Below are 19,730 nucleotides of genomic sequence, written 5' to 3' on the forward strand. Positions count from 1 at the left end.
GGAAAACTCGCCGATAAAAAAAAAAAAAATTCTAATTAAAAATTAAACGATTAATCGTATTATTTTTATTAATTTATTTAAAGCTGTTGTACCGGGCCGTTCGGTGATTTTTATTTCAAATAGGGCTGTATTAAAAATAATCTTAAATATATTTAGAAATAAATGCTGATCCGAGCGTGGCTTAAAAAAATTTCATTAAACAATGCGCTTTTCCGTGTTTACCGTGAATAAATAAAAACTTTGCGTAATCGGCCGGCTTGTCGTAAGTAGCATTTGCGGTCTTAGAACGTCGTAGGAATATTACTAATGTCTTCGTGCATACGTGGACGCACACAAAAGCGATTGCGACCCATTGCCCTTACGCACACACGACTGGGCTTCTTGCTTTACGAGCGTCTGTGCACTCACCTGCGTTCACGTGAGAGCTATCGCTCTCGCCTTCGCCAATCACGTACGACGATCGCAGGCCGAATTCAATTTATTTTTTGGTGCGCGCCCGAATGCTCAAAGCCGGAGGAAAAAAATAAGAAGGAGGAAGAGCTCAATTTCCTATCGACCTACTGGCCGCCTGAGGAAGCTGGGCATCGAGAGACTTCTCGACTTCTTGGCGGCTCGTGGAGAGGCCACGGGACGCGATTGAATTTTTTTTTTTTGGTACCACTCGACAGCACGTATTTCCATTTGTACGACGTGCCTTCGAAGTGTATTAATCGGCTGTAAGATAGAGGATCTCTGGAGGCCCGGGGAACCTCGTGTACGGAGGAGAGGACTTGAGAGACTCGGGAATTTCAAATCGAGACCGGAGGCCTGTTGCCAACCGGATTGAGAAAAAAAAATGTAGCATCGATATAAGAGGCATTCTTCTATGTATAGAAAGAAAAAAAAAAAAAAACTACCTAAAAATTTAAGTATTTCACGTTCCAAAATTTCATGAGACTTTCATCTTCAATTTTATCTAAAAATGTAAATTAATAATTACTTTTCCGTAAAAAGTTAAGAAACTTTTTTTTTACAAGTTAAGAACTTACAGTCGATTGTAACGATCTCTGAAGCGTAAGGGGCGCGGGGTGAAAAGTGCGTTTAAACGACTTCGAAGGGAACGTGACAAGCTTCCGGTGGACTCGCGAACCCTTAGCTCGATTCGCGCTAGATAAATCGCGCATTCGCGAGCATGCACGACGCAACAAAGGCGCGCGAAGGCACTGGCGCGAATGCGCCACTTTCCCTCCGCCGCAAACCGAACTGGATTGTGTGGAGGAGGAAGGGAAGCAAGAGAAGCCGCGCGAGAAGATAAAGCAGAAGAGAAGGCTGAAACGTGATCGGCCGCGCACGTTGCACGGCGATGGAAAACGCGCTCCCGGCGTCTCGTCTACGCGGCACGCATTCGGAAACGTGAGGCACGTTGACGATAACTGCGCGAACGCGTAATTGAAAGCGCTGATCGAGAACACCTCCGGAGACTCGACCGGTCCATCTCGCGACTGCGTTTCCTTATTTTTGCCTGATAACCCTTACTCGAAGACTAACGATTTAACTTCCGAGCTCTTAAATAAAAATTAAATTTCGTACTCAATTATTATTAATTAGAAATTAATATTTGAGGATCTACCTTGCCTTTCGGCGGGAGACACTTGGGGACTTCTCAGCTTTTTCCGAGGAGGCTCTAGCCTCGCGATCGATAACCCGGCACGATCGTCGAGAGAAAGGAAGGAAGAGAACGAAGGGCGGACGTCGACTCCTTAATCGGCTCCCGTTCGGGCCTCGATGAATAAAGCGGAGATGGGAGATCAGTAGTCCCGGTGAACCCTCGCGCGGCTCCTTGTCCCTCTTTCGCAGGACCCTCTCGGAACGGAGTACAACTGCACTCGACGCTATCTGACGGGACGTGCAACGACCGACAAAGGTCACTCGCGGCGTTAAATCTGCATATCGTTTCCTCGCGCCTCTTCGTTCACTCTCCTCTGCCGAGTCGAGCCTAAGGGCTCCCCCCGTTTCTCGCAGGGCGGTTTGAGCCCTAGTTCTCCGTCGCAGGGAGATTCTTGCCGGCCGCCGGGAAGACGGTTCCACGATTGACGGTTTTCGCGTGCGTACCGTACGATCGAGCGAAAGTAACACGAGCGTTCCCAGCCGCGAAAAACCGGTTCGACTTTTGACCGATGGGCCAATTTAAGTTTGATTAATCTGGAAACGCGATAAAATTTATGAAATCAGCTTCGTTAAATTTGTAACGCTAATTACAACTCTCCTTTCATGTTTATTGGGCTTCTTTTTAATCTTCTCTCTCTCTCTCTCTTTTTTTCTTTGCGCTCCTCTCGCGTCAGCACGAAGACTTCGAACAATGTAATTGTTCTCGTTAATCGTTTTTAAAAATTAATAATAATTAATATTACGCGGGGGAGAAAAATAAGGTCGACGAGGCGGAAAAGAGGAAGAAGTACGCGGGAGAGAGGAAGCGCGCGAGTTCGTCGTCTCGTCTAACGCGGCTGATAACCTCGCCTAAACCCGGCCGTCGCGCCGGGTGGAGGAGAGGGATGACGAAGAAAAGGAGGAGATCGGCGCAGAAATATAGGGAGACGGGGCAACCGATCGTTTCGAAATTCCGACGCGGATCGCCGCACCACCGATCGCGGCAAATAAATTGTAGAACCCGATAGAATTAATCGTGGTGATCGATGTGCTCCAGATAATGGCCACCTGCGTTAAAAGATCCTTAGGTCGAGCCGCTATTGAACCACTTTGCGCGATCGGTCTCAGTCTTCAGATGCGTCCAGTCTGGTTTTCTCGAGTCCGAGACATCTTGTTGCAAGTTCGCGTTCATTTCTTTCGTTCATTCATAAAAAAAAAAAAAGCGCGACAGCCTCGGATTGATTATAACATCCGTAAATCCCGCCTTGTTCGCCGTGTTCAGATTCCAACACGAACTACTTTACAGTTCTTTTTTTTTTTTTAGAAGGAATTTTGCGAAAAATTAAAAAAAAAAAAAAAAAAAAAACACTTTTTATTTCACGATTTCTTGATATCGTTCCCAAAATTTTTTCTAACGAGCGGTTTATGCGACGCAAAAACGGTCGGGTTTCCCATAAACCAGCGGGTCGATCAGGTAGATCCTTTTCTGGGAATTCGGGAAAGAATTCCAAATGCAACGTTTTTGCCAAAGATTTAACATACGCGCGCGCGGCGCGGAGGATGGCTTTTCAGCGCGGATGCCCGGCTCTACCCCTTTGAAAACTATAGACCGTTATTTACGGCCGCTTCTTAGCCTGCGGTCCCCGACTCCCCCGAAGCACCAGGCGCATAACTACCACCATCTACCGTATAAGCGTAAGCCGGATTCTTTTCTCCGAGGCGGCGGCGGCGGCGGCGACGGCAGACATCGGGCAGCCATCTAGATATCGTCTGCAGCGTACATTGAACGCGGGGGGAATACACTGAATACAGAATGCCGAGGGTACCAACCCCGGTGTTCCCTCAGGGGGCCTCAGGGCTGCAATCGCGACGGTGATCGATCGCACGTGGCCGAGTGTGCCGGCCGCCTTTCTCCGCAAAAGACGTCCTTCGCGGGATTCACGGGCTGGACCGCGAGACTCCCCCGCAACGTCTTAGAGATCGAAGAGCGATTAGAGGGGACCCGGCGATCGTAGCGGGAATCGGCGAGACGATTGTTTCGACGCGGCCTGGAGAACGCACGGTAAATCCGTGCCTGCGACACAGCGCAAGCACCCAGCGTATGAAATATTTTTCTTTCGACTTAAGGACGACTACTCCGGGTTCGATGAAACGGATTTTTCCACGAGGACTGCCCGCGGGGCAACGGGCGGTAAGCAAAGGAGGTGGTGGTGCCGCTGATAGGCACCACTGGCGGTTTTTGTTCAGCCTCCGCTTGGCAGAGAGAATAATGAACTCTAGGGTGCGTCGCTCTCTCAAAGCGGCTCCCCCATCGCGCGATCTCTCACAGTGTTCTCCTTTCTCCGTCCCGGCCACCTCGTCTGTCTTCAACGACCTCATAATCGGATGCATTCCGCTTTAATCTTTCCTTTGGTTTTCGCACTGCGAATGGCCGAACGGTTTTAAAGTTTCGTAGCTCGAATTTTCTTTTAATGCTCGAAGCATTTTTTTTCTCTTTTTTTTTCTTTCTTTAATCATAAGTTATTTTTAATTTTAACCACTTATTGAAATGGACATTTAATCTAAATTAATTAGATTTAATATTAAACAATTAAATTAATATCTTTCGAATATTTTTCGATTAGAGAATATGCTCTTTTCGTCGACGCCGATTCTTATCCGTGTACGTAATCGCACCATACCTCTGCCGAATTTACGGCGCGACGGGAGCGGTATTTACGTTGCGATACGCGCGCGTCCGTCACGTTTTTGCGGGTAACGAAGAAAGTGCTGGCCATAGGCACGTTCGCGAGGAATCAATTACGCTGCCATTGTTTCTCCTTTTGCTCGCCGTGGCGGCGATATCTATTTATACCTCGCAGAGATCCTGCGTTCTTTTTTACAGGGCTCGGTAGGTGCTCGAGGCAACCGACGATCCCGGCAGCGGTTGCAAGGATCGCGCATATCTACCAACCTACCTACCTGTTCCTACTAAACCCTACGGGTAGGTATCGTCCTACGGTGCAACGAACGACCGGGGTCATTGGCTGGATCCAGTTATCAAGGTTGGGGTCCTTTTCCTTCGGTAGCGAGAGATCGTCGTTTCACTTCGCCCGCGGATCGACGAACTTCCCAAGCTCATTTCATTTGCGCGCCACCGTATCTGGATTCCTCCTCGAAATTGCGCCCCTCGCCCTTGCCCGGTTATTTCCTCGGGATCGAGATTAGAAAACGCGTAGCGCGAGTTCGACTTATCGCGCGCGATCGCGGATCTTCTCGTCACTCGACGGCGATTGAAAATTTTCCGCGATTCTACGAGCCAGCGGTTCACGCTTTTAATATTATCTTTAATATTGTATTTAATATATGCTATCTCGAGATTAATTTTACTAATGCTGTCGGCAACGCGATCGATGTTGAAACACGCGTAGAGATGAACTGCAGGGTCTTTCGAAAATGCCGGACGCACGCGACTGCAACGCCGGTGGCCTTCGAAAACGCATTCTTTGGCCGTTGAATGGCCGACTGCCCCACAGCTCAAGGATCATACTGCAAGTCCGAGAGACTGCATTATGGTCCTTCTTGGAAGTCCGGTAAAAATGCGCCTCTCTCGCTAGGTGCGCATATGCGAGCCGCGAGGCGGTTCATGCCCTGCCCGCTCCAGACGGAGGAAGAATGCCGACATCAACTGGGGTTCAAGGATCCCGTCTCTCTCCCGCCGAAACTCTCGTCGGCGACTTTTTGGACCAAGGATTTCATGTCCTTGCGAGGTGAAGGAGGTAGAGGTGACTCGGCCAGAAGGCAATGAAACACGCGCGGAGACAACTGGTTACCTGCACGCGCACCTCGCGGGTTTATTACTCGAATATCGCGGGGAGCGATGAAATAGAATATCTATCTCGCGAGATACACCCCGTCTCATTTTATCTCATTGTATCAATAGATAATCCTAATTAGTAATATTAAAAGAAATACCGCCACAGCGGCAGCTTTAAAATTAAATCACCGAACGCGTGCTAATTTAAATTAATACGATATTAATTGCGACGAGTGACAATTTTTTTTTTCATGGATCTTCGCCTCGAAATGAGAATAAAGTCGGCGCTGCTGAGTCGGACGAAAACGCGAAACGCGGGCTTAGAGGCGGGCAGGTGGGGACCGAGGAAAATAGAAGACGAGAAGGAGGATCGAGCGTAACCGGTCCAAGAGAGCTGCGTTCTGATAACCCAGTTTCATGTGCTATCGGTCAGATCGGCCTCCCCCGCTTTTGTCGATGCGGAACGATCCTAGGCTCTACCACCTCCGTCGGGCCGACCGGCTCGGCCATTCAGCCGCGGATAGTCAGCCGGCTAGTTCGCGGCCGGCTCCTTCTTATCGCGCATCTCTCACGGCCGTTTACCTCCATTCAGGAGAGCCGACTCACCCCGCCGCGGCGCATCGGATCCTACGACCTTATCTCCTCCAGCGCCGCTCCAGCTAGAAAGCACGACGCGATTTTCACATAATTTCGCGATTTAAGCGCTCCTCGTGTCTCGGATACTTTCACAGAGTAGAAGATCTCGCGTATCAATTATTTTCTCACATGACATGCTTATTCTGCACCACTCTTCCACCGAGATATAATTCTGTCGTGAAACTCTGTCGTCCCGAATCGCCAGAAAAATGTTCATTTAATTCAAGATGCTAGTTACGCAATTATTAATTACTTAGACGTGAACGATAAGAGTAAAACCGGTAATAATGTGAATCCCGCGCGCTGCGACTGTCTCGGAGATAAGCGAGATTTCGCTTTGAGCTTGCCGATTTGTTCAGCCCGCCTGTCGGATTCCGGCCCGCGCGGGGGTACGTTACGTTTCGACTTCACCCGCGGTCGCATAAGATGATTCGCATAATTGGCATCGACGCGTTCGTGACGAAACGCGCGCACCCGGGGAAGCGTACGGCAAATTAGCGAGCCGCCATCCATGTAGATGACCGTAACGCGAGCGCGTGATTTGAAAGTGCGATAGGCTCGGTACCCCTTGCTCGCCCCCCTGCCCCCCGTTCGCGCGCGCGACGGCCAGGAAATTGGGTCGTCGAAAACCATCGATCTTCGCGCGGCTGGCGACCAGCTGATCCGACGCTCCCCTCTCGGGTTCAACGACCCGGCCGGTTCGCCAACTAGATATTCGTGCCTACTTAAAGTGTTTGCACGGACGGTGGACACCTCGCTGCAAAATAAACGTCTCTCCGCTGTCGCGCTTATGCAAGCGCGTCTTTGCACATCGCTCCAGCGTTACGTCTCGACGTGTCGCGACTCCTCCGTGGGACAAACCGCCTTAATTTGAGTGTGCAAATATTTTGCCGCGACGTCGTTCCTCACGCCGCGCGACTCGTTGTTCTCGCGACTAGTTCTCGCGGAGAGATCGACGGTTCATCCAGACTTTCCCGAAAGTATCGTAATTGTACCGACGATTACTTGAAATATAAAATAAATTAAAAAAAAAAGAAAAAAGAAAAAATGCTGTCATTAAGAAATAGAAAATTGATAATACATATAATTTAGTCGCGTTAAAATGGTACCGTTGGAAACTCGCGCCGTGTGACATCTTTCGATAGAAATCGCCGCGAGATCGTCCGCAGCCTCCGCGCGGTCTCTCGCTCGCGAAAGAACGAAACGAACCAGATCGGCTCCTTCGACAGGTGTCGAAGGGACGCTGGCGATTGCGAATCTGCTCGAGCCGTGGGTTTCACACGAGTTATGCGCGCCGGCTTTTTATCTCTCCTCTGGAGAGCCGGGAACTCGCAGATTCGGCACTCGCGTAAACATGGCCGCGCGGCCGACGACCGCGACTTTCTCCTCTTATGCTAATTTCGTTAATACGCTATTTTCACGAGCCCCGTGTGCCGGCCCACGCCATTGTGCCCCCGGCTGCCCGGGAGAGAGGAAAAATATTCCCCAAAGCTGCGATAATTGCTGGCTGCCGACTCGTTACGTAAAATTATATCGGGACGAGCTTGAAGGCTTCGGAAACCGTTTCCGGCTTGTTGCAATTGTGCGCGAGATACGGGAGCGATCGAAAGTAATCGCTCGCCCGTTGTTCGAGTATTATTCGCTGATCGACTTAGTCATTATTAATTAATTATTGGGTTACAGACGTTTAATCATTCTGCCAAGCAGATCGATCGCAGCACGAGAAGCTAATTGAATGAAAGAGTCTCAAAGTCGTCGTGCACAATTCACGATTTAATTGTCTTGGCTTCTAGCTTCCTAGATAAAAGATCGTCATCGTGTAAAAGAACCGATTACCGAGTCGTGTCTTATCAAGGATATTACGGTGTCTATCAGCGCGCAGCTCCTGCCTATCGCAAACGGCGAGCGCGATATCCCTTCTTGCTGCTTGGAATGTGCAGGCTGGTTTATTTCTCTCGCGTGAAATGTAACCTCCGGACGAAACAATCATCGCCGGGTTACGTGTTGCTTTCCAGAACGTTGACATTAAAACAGGTTGCGATAATTATGCAAAAAGCCTCTTTACGATAACGAATTGCCTTGCGTTATTTCCAGCGCCCGTTCTCTCTCACAATTTCGGCCGTTGCAACATGCAAATCGTACATTTCTATTCCCATAACCATCGAACTCTCGGAAAAGAAGTCCAGTTTCAAGAACAATAAAAAAAAATAAAATAAAATAAAATAAAATAGAATAAAATAAAAAAATATAAAAAATAGTTTAAGAACTGTTTTTTTAGGGAAATTAATCAGCGTTAAATTCGAGCCGATTAATGGCCGTGTTTGTTTAGCGATAAGATGGATCGCGATAAGGCAACGAGCAACGGTGGCAATTATCATCGCGGGCGACTCCGGGACGGAGTCGCGGAAAGAAACGCGTGTCTCCTCTCGGCACGGGTAGGGGGAGAAAAAAAATGGATCGGACCTCGATCGATCGGTTTCTCCGAGTGGTTCGGCCGGTGCTGTAGTAAATGACATCCGCGGTACGAGAGCGGAGTTCGTTGCCCCGTGAAAGAAGACGGGCGCACCGGCCCCGTCGCGTTTCTGGGTTTACTGTTTCTGCCCGTTCGCGAGTGCGTGCCAGCATCGCGCCTCGTGCACGCGTTTCGTAAGCTGCACGCGAGGACTCGTCCGGCTCGGTACCATATCGTACCGGAGGCACCGTAAAAGTCCGAGCCGGACGAGCTCCGCGCGAGGAGGACCGGCGAAAATTAGTCCCGCGACGTCGGGGGATTACGAAACCGGCCGTGATTGATTAAACATGAAAATGCAGTTTCTGGCATTGACAGGCACGCTAAGTACACTTTGTAAAGTAACGAGTGAGCACGAAGACGTACAGCCGCCACGATGATAATGAAAGATACTTTCTTAAACCTTCGGACGTTTGTATAGTATTTCAAATGGTTCTTGCTTGCAATTGCATATATTATTTATTAGAGGTGACAATGACGTAAGTAAAAAAAAATCTATGCGGCAGAAATAGGGGGAGTTCGAATTTTTACAGAGCACCTGGAACAGAACTGGGAAGCTCTGGGTGCAGAGAGGGAATTTCTGCGAGTCGAGCGGACTATGAAACATCGCCGGTTCTCCCGGCGGCGGCGACTATTTTGCGCATTATTCGCGCCTCGAGCACGCGAAATGCATACTAACGAAGTTATAAACAGCGTGAAATCGATTGCAACTGCGACGAGTCAATACGGTGTCACGGGCTGGAGATGTGGTCGTTGACCAGCGATAAACGGCGTCGTAAGTGAGACGGCAAACAGAATGAGTCGTTTGCGTGATAACGCCCAAGTAATAAACAGAATTCCGCGGACACTTCGCTGCTCGTTGATCGCGCTCCGAGAATAATCAAAGAATAATTATGGTTTGTAAAGAACGAGTCGCGCGGGACCGCTCAAGTACAAATTCGCATGAAATCGCGGCGCAAGAACCAGATGAGATCGCGACTCGACGGCGATAATGGAGAGTAATTAGCGTTTGATGAGGCGGCGCGAGATCGAGGAGCTCGTGAGTCATGCCTTATTATCAGGGTCCGCGGGGCGCGATCGGTGCGCATTATTACTTAATCGCGCCGACGAGCAATTGCGTAAGGGGTTTATCTGGAGCTTCATTTAAATTGCCGAGCGAAATAATCATCGATATTCAGCGGTGTATATTAAATTACGTCGCTCGAACGGTTCTTTTATAATCGATTCAACGAGTCTCGATGTACAATAAACGCGGAGACGTGACTTTCTGACGTTTCGGCGGAGAAAAGGGTCCCGTCGCCGAGCTCGTCTCGTCTCCTCCATTTCTGCGAACGGCTGTTTCTCCTCTCTTTCTCTCTCCATTTTTTTTCCTTTTTTTTTTTTCGTCGGTCGGTTTTAGAGAGCGGAACCAGGGCCTACCCCACCAAACCGCGTTTGTCCGTTTTATCACCGGGGGGACGTTAGTCCGGGCCGCGCTCGTTATTGCGCTCACGCTCTCGCCGCGCGATCGAGAGAGTCGGCCGAGCGGAGAGACGCGCGATCGTACGTACGTACGTACGTACGTACGTATCTGGCGGTTGTATTACGGCCGCGTTTGTACCCCGTTTGGAATACACGGCGGGCCGGTCAACGACCTGGCCCCGCGGTAGGCAAAGCAGCGCGGCGGAATTATAAAATTGTGTTACGACACCCAAAACGCGCTCCCTCCTCGTGGAGGCGACGCAACGCCGGCCGCGGCAACCGTTTCGCATGCACCCCATTTACGTACGTGCCGTTCTCTTGGAACAATGTCCCCGGGCCTCTCTGCCCAGCATCGCCCGTATTTCAGAAGTTGTCGGATTAATCGCGATTTTATTTATGATCCCACCCGTCGACTTGGACGCCTGAAAATCTCCGCACGGTTAACTTAAAGCGACAGTTCCGCGAAAATCGAGCTGAAATATGAATTTAATAATTTTTTATTTCAGATTGCTGGATTTGAGTATCCAAGTTATCGATAGGAAAATCAAATGCTTAATAAAGAAAATGGGAAATAATTAGAATAAAAGAGGTGTAGGCTGAACACGGTGACACGCTCCACAAGAAGCACCACCTGCCTTTTCAACAATTCAAGAACATTTTCGCAGACGGGCGAATGTTGACCACGGGAAGAAAGTTCCTCCATTGTGGCATCTGGAATCTTGAATCTCGAATCGAGAGGTGCGACGAACGCGTGAAATCGACCGTGAAAGAATACCGGATCGTCGAAAGCAGCGACGCTCAAAATTGCAGATTAGGCGCTATCCCGAGTGCGACGAGAAACAAATGGCGAGAGGAAAAAAGTTAAAAATAATAAATATATTATAAAGAGAGAAAAAGTATCGGCAAAAAAAGAAAAAAAAAAAAAAAATTAGTAAAAAGGTTAATTTAATTGTACGTCGGATCTATAAAATGTACGTAGCGCATCTAGAGATTTTTTAAATTTACCTAGTACTATTTATACTACTTATACATTTGTTTAATTAAAAAGATATATTTTGTAAATAAAAATTATCAAATTTTTTTACCTTAAAAAAAAATCTTGTATTAAATTTCATTATTAAAAATGCACTTCGTGAAATTTTCTTTTCGAGAAATATAGTATTTAGAAGTAAAGACCGTAATGTATTTTTTAATTAACTTTTACGTTATCTGTATGTTGCGTGTCTTATAAATTTTTGCTGTCACTCGCCCCAGAAATGAATTCTGAAATTATTTGGGATCTGGAATCTAAAGTATAGTTAATGTTCCCTATGTGTTTGCACAATAATGTGGTTTAACATTCGAGAACGCTTAAGAGTGCGATTTTGCATAATTTTGTAAAATCACGATTCGGATCTCAGTAGAAAGGATGAGCGAGACGTTTGGCCGATTGCTTCGGGTCATTAGGGGTCGACGTACTCGAAAGTCGAAGCTTTCCCGACTCATCGGCATGCGGGTCGCGATATTGTCTATTAACGAAATTTCTAATGCGAATTTATGATAATGAATCGGCCGATCGGAGATTATCTACTTGCCCCGTGGCTATTTGATTTATCGAGAAACAGAGGTTCTCAAATATCCGAACTGCCTCTTCCATTGGTTTCTCGCCGGTTTCTCATTGCATTGAGTATATCTTTCCTATTAAAAACATCAATATTTGTCGAGAAAGATTTTGCATTCACTACCTTACAGCATCATTTTAACGTTACTATTTTTGCATACGCCTCGACGTGTTTTACAGCCGCTTTTCTATATCAATTATATAAATTCGACGGAAGTCTGAATAACACTTAATTTTTTTTTCTTTTTTTTTTCTTTTTTTTTCAAAATTCTACCAGCTAGCCAGCAATATTTTTGGAGAGAACGAAATTTATGCGACAGTGATAAGTAGTTTCTGATACGACCCGTTAGCAAACGATTCTATAAAAAGTAGAAGAAAGTCTAAAAAAGATTTCGAAGCAAGCTTTACAGTTATTGAAGAAGAAACTGTTCTCGCCTGCGAGACGTGTATGTAAAATATACATAATTTACAAAACACTGCCTTATGTCACAAATATCTTTTTCCGCGCTAAGTTACGTAACTTTACTATGTATCATTGTCGTAAAATAATTTGCAAGGAAGACGGTAAAAAGTCATTAAGAGACTCGCGAGAATTCCTCTCAATAAAAATGTTAACGATTATGCAGTTTATAAATCCAGATATAAAGAATTCGAGCCGCAGACACGCTGACACATATCCTAAACGTTTTAAATAAAGTATAACGAGTCGAGATGGCGATTATAGCTATCGTGACAGATCGTCAGTCGGAAAAGTTGGTTCACGTTAAAACAAAAAAGAAAAAAAAAAGAAAAAAAGAACACTTTAAAGAAATCGTCTCGCTGCACAGGGAAGCTGCGACAGAACGAGATGAGTTGGGGAGATCGGTCGGAGAGCTGGAGCGGTGGTGGAGGATGGGCAGCGTGTGTCGTCGAAGGTGTCGCGGAAGGTGGTGGTCGCCGAAAGGCAGCGGTCGCCGAAGGTGGTGGTTTGATGAACGCGGGAGGGAGGCACGGCGCGGCGCAAGACGGAGGACACTTTCACTCTCACAGGTGCATGACCGGCTCGAGAACGTGAGGCTGCTCGAGAGAGGACGAGAAGCTAGGTGAGGAGGACGAGAGTGGAAGGAAGAAAGACAGGAGAAGAGGGGGAGGGAGAAGCCGACAGGCTGAGAGAGAAAAAGAGAAAGAGAGTGAGAGAGAGAGAGAGAGAGAGAGAGAGAGAGAGAGAGAGAGAGAGAGAGAGACGCGCGGGAGGAAGGGAAAAGGTAGGTTTAATACCGCGGTGATCTCGGGCTGTTCCACAAAGTGGAGGGCTTCACGCGACCCGCTAGATAACGGCCCATCGGCCACGTGCTCGCGCGTACTGACGTCCACCTCCTCCGCTACGCTAATACGAAATGCCTTGTACCTGTCCGTCCTTAATATCCGTCGTTAGACCGCTTTTCTGCTGCTCCGACTGGGCCCTGATCGACGAAAGGTTCAACAAAGCGGATGGTATACTAAAGTTATTCAAAAGTCGGAACGTCAGGCTTGACACTTTGAAATTTTACTCAATTTTTATCGAAATATATCTTATCAATTGTTATCAAATATAATCATATATTGTCCGATACTCGCGAGGAAATCAGCTTGCGTATAATCAACTCGGTCAGCTCATCTCGCGTTTTTTAACGACGGCGGAGCGAGTGCATATAGCGAAACGGTGAATACGATGATCCATCACGGTAGCGGATATGAACGCATTAAAAGCCGCGGGCTTTATTGGCACGAGAGGGGGGATAGAGAGAACTCGGCAAGAGGGCGGGAAAGAATTAAAAAAAAAAAAAAAAAAAAAAAAAAAAACAAGAAAAAAAAAAAGAGAAAGAGAAAGAGGGAGGCAAAGAGCGAACGGGGGCGAAACGGAGGAGGAGGACGGCGGAAAGAAAGAGAAGCGAGCGAGATGAAGAGAAAGAGAACCGCGATCAGGGTCGATGAACCGAGGGAACGTTCGCGCTGTTCGCCGAGTTCACTCACTATCGAAATACATTGTTGGTCCCGATGGTCCGGAGTGGTTCCAGTGGGTCAGTGGTTCACCGGGGACCCAGAAGCGAGCTCCGCTGGAGGTACGCGGCGCCGAAACATCTTTTACGATTTTAGCTTTCATCTGCGCCCAGCGATCGCCGACGAGATCGGCCACAGGCGGTGCCCGAAATCGGCGCGAACAATGATTATAGGAAACGCGAAATTACAGCCGTTGTTCCCGTTCGCGATGCACTGTGAAAGTAGACGGCCAAATTATTCACGCCGGTACGTATATCGGATCGGAACGCACTCGAAATTGGGACTGAAGTTCAGATGTTAGCTCATTGTCGACGAAACGTGTATCAATTGAGGCTAGTAACTGTCGTTGTAAATTTTTTTTACTTTGTATTAAAGGATATTAATTTCTTAAATTTTTTTTATCATATTTTTAAGTGCGACAAAAATTATTTCTTTGCTAACGAAATTGAAAGAGTTAACTTTACTTTTATTTAATTTTCGAATATGTTTAATGTTGCAACTTTCGTTTCGTTTAGAGGTATTATTCGGTGGTTGAACAGACCCGCACGAAGCGAACGAATGACAAGTTTTCTGCAGAGACGACCACGAGATCACGGGGCCGATTTCGTCTGGCGATCGGGCCAGAAGGGAAGAAAGGAAGTCACGTTGCAGAAGTAAACTCCGCCGAGGATCGTAAAGAAGAATAAAGAGGTTAACTGTTGCGCACCTAAAAATATCTCCATTCCGCCTTCGCACATCGGACTACCATTCGCTGCACCTCAAATGCCTGTCTTTCACATTCGACTGCCTCGTTTAGCATGGTAATGAACTTCGAGCGCAATAGAACCGGCAGGAAAACATTTCAAGCGATACCGCTTCGACGTTTACCGGCAAATTCCGCTGCTCGCGGCAATTATCATTACCTGTTAATCTAAATGTTTTAAAATAAAATAAAATACTTTATATTATTCCTACGTTGTAAACAACATCGCCCTATTTAAGAAAGAGATAACAGAGATTTTATTACTGCCCGATTCTCTCGTTCACCTCACTTCGTGCCGCGACAGTAAATGTCAGCTCGACTGCTATTAGCTCAGAAATTTTAATCACTATTATTTTTCCGCGTGTAATATAATTTTCTTCAAATTTAATATGAGCACTTCTCTACCACGTACAACAAAGCTCCGCTAACTACGTGCGTGCTGCGTGCTCGACCTTCGGCTGAGGAATGCGGGACTCATAACGACAAAGTTGTGCGAGCCGTGTACGCCGCCCGGTCTTTGTTTATCTGCCTCACCCTTAAAAAAATTAACGCGTGATAAAAGTAACTATACGCCGAATATTATGTTGATTGTTCACTTTACTTTTGGAGAAATCTATAACTAACAAATACGTCGCGGTATTTTTTTGTTTTAACTGAGAAAAAAAATAATACAAAGAAAGGCGAGTGTCCCTAATTATTTTTTTTTTTTTTACGCATATGTGGCAATCAATCTGTGTAGACAATAAACTGTCGGCGGATAAAAAAATATTCTCGTTAAAATACAAAACGCACAAGTCGCACTGGCGTCGCGCGTTTCCGCTATCTCTATCACTTCTCGAGAAAGAGTCGCTTTTACATCGCCGGCGCAAAGACGAAACGTGTACTTATGTTGTTAAACCGGCGTAATTCGAGCAGGCCGAAACTTTCGCAAAACGAAAAAGGGAGAAAAACGAAAGAGAGGAACTAAATGAACGTTGTGCAAGTGAAACTTCATGGGAAGACTTCCCCTCGGCGAGGACCGGTTAAGCGCGCCGCGATATCGGGCGACTTCAATGAACGGACGAGCCGACGTTCGCGAGAGAACGCGAGATTGCCGGGGCAATGCGATCATTAGCGGAATCGCGCCCAAATTTGGCTTACTGCGATACTAATGGCCGCGACATTTCGCGAGAGCCGGCTACATTTGCGTAACGCTACCGAGAAATGCGGCGAACGACGTGGGTTCCTCGCGCACCGAGATTTTGCACGCGAACGCGGTCCGGATACAGATCAAACGTGAGAGCTCGCACCTCAGCTGGCTAATCAATTACGCAATTAATTGCACGGTCTCGTTATTCAAGGGAGGGTTCCGACGATCTAGTAGCTCTTCGGGAATCGCGTCCCGTGTTCGAGCGCACAAAAAAACGGGGTGAGAGCACGCGAAATGCTCCCACGTCCGTCAGGAGAGCTCGCGGGGTCGTTGACCCGCGACCACGTGGAGTAGCACGTGCATTCGCGCGAGATTTCGCGCGCGGTGATCGTTAGGCGACTATCGCTCGGCCGGGAGCAAGGAACTGCTAATGCGACCGACGATCGTTAGAAATCTTTCACGTTCCTTGCGCCACCAGGCATTCGCTTGGCCTAATCGCTCGTTAGACAAGTCACGTGCCGCATATGCCACGCTGAACTCACCCCGCATAATGACTCCGGCGACGATGAGGTGCGCCGAGGTGCTCTCGAGCGTATCGCTCGAGAGCACCTGCGCGAGTATTCCCGATCTCTGGGCACCATCGAGCTCACGAGACGAACTCACGGATACTTCGTAACTTTCAGCTATCACCGAAAGTGCGAAATTTATTGGTAAAGTTTCGAGCGTTTAAAATAGAATTTTTTTCTTTTTTTTCTCGGTAAGAAATTTTGAGAAGAAAAAGAGACGCCTAAGGAAACAAACTTTCAATATTTCGTTAAGCCGCCGACTAGCGAGTGTCTCCAACCTTTATCACCCGAGAATTAGCGTCTCGGTTTATGCGTAAACTAACCAAAAGTCGTAATCTGCTCTTCGTGGAAGGTGTCTTGCGAAAAGAAACTTCCTGGCGAAACCAGCTCAGGACAAAGAGAGAGAGAAAGAACGAACGAGATAAATGACGGATAGTCGTCACTCGATACGGTTGTGACGGCAAGGAGCGATTTGCGGAAAGTAGAGAAGAAAACGAGAACCTATGAAGTTACCGTCGTTAGACGGTCGTAAAATGCGAGCGCCTCGTAGCGCGAGCGTGAAAGAGTCATTCTTGTTCGCTTGCGGTTCCAAGAAGTCCGGTTAGAATTTAGGCTACTTGAATCTGGAACACCTCGGTCGTTGGCCTTGCCTTCGATTCCCTGCCTGCGAGATTTTCGGGTGCGACTCTGTGTACGCGGCGCGTTTGCTCGTAACGTCGCAACGGAGCTTTTATCTAACGAACGTCTAGACCGGTTCGGTTTTGTCGACGTTCGCGAATCGCGCGATCTAGACTTGGAATTTGAGAGAAGCCGAAACCGAAACGGCGCTCGCTTTAGACGCAAAGCCCGAGGTATCATTAAAAATTGTTAATTACCTTCGGTTTCTAGCACCAATTTTGCTTTCTATATGAAGATAAATACAATAATGACGATTTAAATTATAACGTAATAATAAAAAAAAAAGAAAATCAAAAATTAGAAGTAAAAGAAGGAATGTATAGTGGACCAACGAAAGCTAGATAATCTACTTTAACTTTCCGCAATTACTACAATCGTTTTAAATGTTGGCTCGCACTGTGGGGGTAACGTCTAATTCTTAAGTTTTCTAATTAAACTTGCGACGATTATTGAGACGCGTATCTGCGTGTGTATCGCGGATCGGCAGCCTCGTTTTCGGCGCGCGCGCGAGCACGGTGTCGCTATCATTAATTTCGCGCTGCTATAATCGCACGCCTTTTTTTCTCGCCTCCGATGCGCCCCGGAGCAAAAACGGAGGCTGCGGACGGGCCCCGGGCGCGCGGCGAAAAAGCCGGGGACCCGGAGGGAAAGGCACGGAACGATTCGCAGATAATACACTGATGTACTGAATTACGCGGTCGGCTACCGAATCATTTTGACCCACATCCGTGAATCGTATTTGCCTCGAGGTCGGAGATCCGAGGCGCCTTCTTCTCTCGTCGTCGCTTCGTCAGATCCGCCGAGTTTCCATAACGGCGTTAAATAAATTTTCTTTCGCAAATCACCGAGGCTTGCTACGATTTGTTCTCGTTCACGAGGTACTTTAATTTATTTTCGTGCATATCGAAATAAGCAGTGGCAAGGCTTAATTAGTATTTGCATCGTGTGCGAACTCCCTTCCTTCCTTTATGTAAATTTATTGTCTTAATGTTCACTACCATAACAAGCCGTGATAATTCCACCGGAGCTTGCCGCGGGACCTATTTTCTGACGCTATTGGGTCGCAACAGTCAACGGGAAAGATAAGCGCAATTTGTATTCAGACAACGTTCGCGATTATAGTTCGTATTTTCGACCCAAATAGCTTTGAAAAAGACGTGGAACGGCGATTACTGACGTATCAAATGCCGAAAGTGATGCTAATACAGCACCGAAGAAACCGAGTCGGGCAAACGACCGAGGTAAGGTACCCACATTCCGGATCTGCGCGCCTTTTATTTCACAAACCCCTTAAGATAAACTCCATTATTTGCATATCTGGCGTCTACAAAAATTCAGCTAGTGAACGCGCTATGGTGGATAAGAATTTCGTATATAAGGAAAGGAACGTTTCACGTGCAGCGCCAGACTAAATAGCGCTCTAGTTTCGAACGAAGCAGACAATGGTCTTACGAATAATCTTATTTCTCGTGACGATCGGCGTTAGTTCGCAACTGCCGGCTAAAAGTCATCGTGGCCGTTCTATACCACCTGAACCGCGGTTTGACGGAGTCTTCGAACGTGACCACAATCACGAGGAAATTGGTAATTTCTAATAATTTTCACGTACTTGCAGTCAAAGTTAAAAAAAAAAATTGATTTTAATCGACGATTTTTTTTAATTCTTATTTACGATGCTGCTTTTTTTTATTTGCAATAAGTTTAACGTCTGAAAACCGCTTTATTAATATTTGTCTATTATTTCCTAATTTCTTTTGTAGCTAATAATGTTAATTCTTGGAGCCCGAATAATTTACAAAATGTTTGGGAGCTGAGCGGTTTGCACGAAGGCGATATAATGATTCATCCTGACAGTCCGTCGTGGAAAAATGGACTTTTAGATGCCACAGCTCGATGGCCTGGCGGTGTCGTGCCGTATTTTATACAAGAAGACGACTTTGGTACTTTATAAGAAATTCTCGTCGAATTGAATAACGTTAATTTAAAAACTTAAGTCTAATATAAAAAATTTAATACTCACAGATCGGGAGCAGATCGAATTGATTGAAGGAGCCATGGAGGAGTATCATGATAGAACTTGCTTGCGGTTCCGTCCTTACAAAGATACCGATGACGATTACGTGAAGATACAGGCAAAAAACTCAGGCTGCTGGTCTCTGGTGGGTCGTCACGGCCATGGGCAGGTGTTGAATTTGCAGAATCCAGGATGCGTTCATCATGGCGTTATTGTGCACGAGCTCATGCACGCCTTGGGCTTTTACCATCAGCAGAGCGCCGCGGACCGAGACGAGTGGGTCACCATACATTGGGAGAACATCAAGTCGGGTACAAACGGCTAGCACATTAAAATACGTCGCATTCGTGCCGTGATAATTTACATCAATTTTTTTCTCTCCTCTGCGCGTAAGACCGCGTATTGATTTATTATTGCAATCATTCCTCACGAGTGTTTAAAGCGATTGCCACTTATCGAACACTTGAATGTTACTCGAATTCAAGTTAAAACGGTGTTAATTGATGTCTTGAAGTGCTTCTGCAAAACGCATATATATGATTTTAATGAATTTCTGCAGGTAAAGAACATAACTTCAACAAGTACGATAATCGCACTGTCACTGATTATGGCATCGCCTATGATTACAAGAGTGTCATGCACTATAGCGCCCACGCGTTCTCTAGAAATGGCGAACCTACCATTACGGCGAAGGTAATGAGCGTGCGGCACTCGCAATATTCCTATTGATTTCGGTTTACTCTCAATGTTTATGCCACTTCGCAGAAAGAGAAGGTGGAACTTGGTCAGCGAGACGGACTTAGCACAAAGGATGTGGCCAAGGTGCGGGCAATGTATAAGGAGCAATGTGGTGATCGCACATCAGGAGAAAGCGATAAATCTTCCGATTCCTCCGAAGAAATTTCTTTGGGATGGATATTCGATAAAGTTCGAGTTTTTAAATAATCATATCTT

General features: G+C 46.8%; 1 protein-coding gene across 1 annotated transcript; it reads left to right on the top strand.

Annotated features, from left to right (window-relative positions):
- Positions 1–5,122: 5,122 nt before the first annotated feature.
- Positions 5,123–19,730, top strand: LOC139109081 (seminal metalloprotease 1). Its single transcript, XM_070667897.1, is given in 8 exon segments — positions 5,123–5,198; positions 18,058–18,087; positions 18,090–18,182; positions 18,185–18,346; positions 18,523–18,702; positions 18,785–19,087; positions 19,336–19,469; positions 19,542–19,730. Coding segments are annotated over 8 exon segments (1,158 nt in total). The 3' UTR covers positions 19,722–19,730.

Source organism: Cardiocondyla obscurior, linkage group LG16 (assembly GCF_019399895.1).
Source record: "Cardiocondyla obscurior isolate alpha-2009 linkage group LG16, Cobs3.1, whole genome shotgun sequence".
Lineage (NCBI taxonomy): Eukaryota > Metazoa > Arthropoda > Insecta > Hymenoptera > Formicidae > Cardiocondyla > Cardiocondyla obscurior.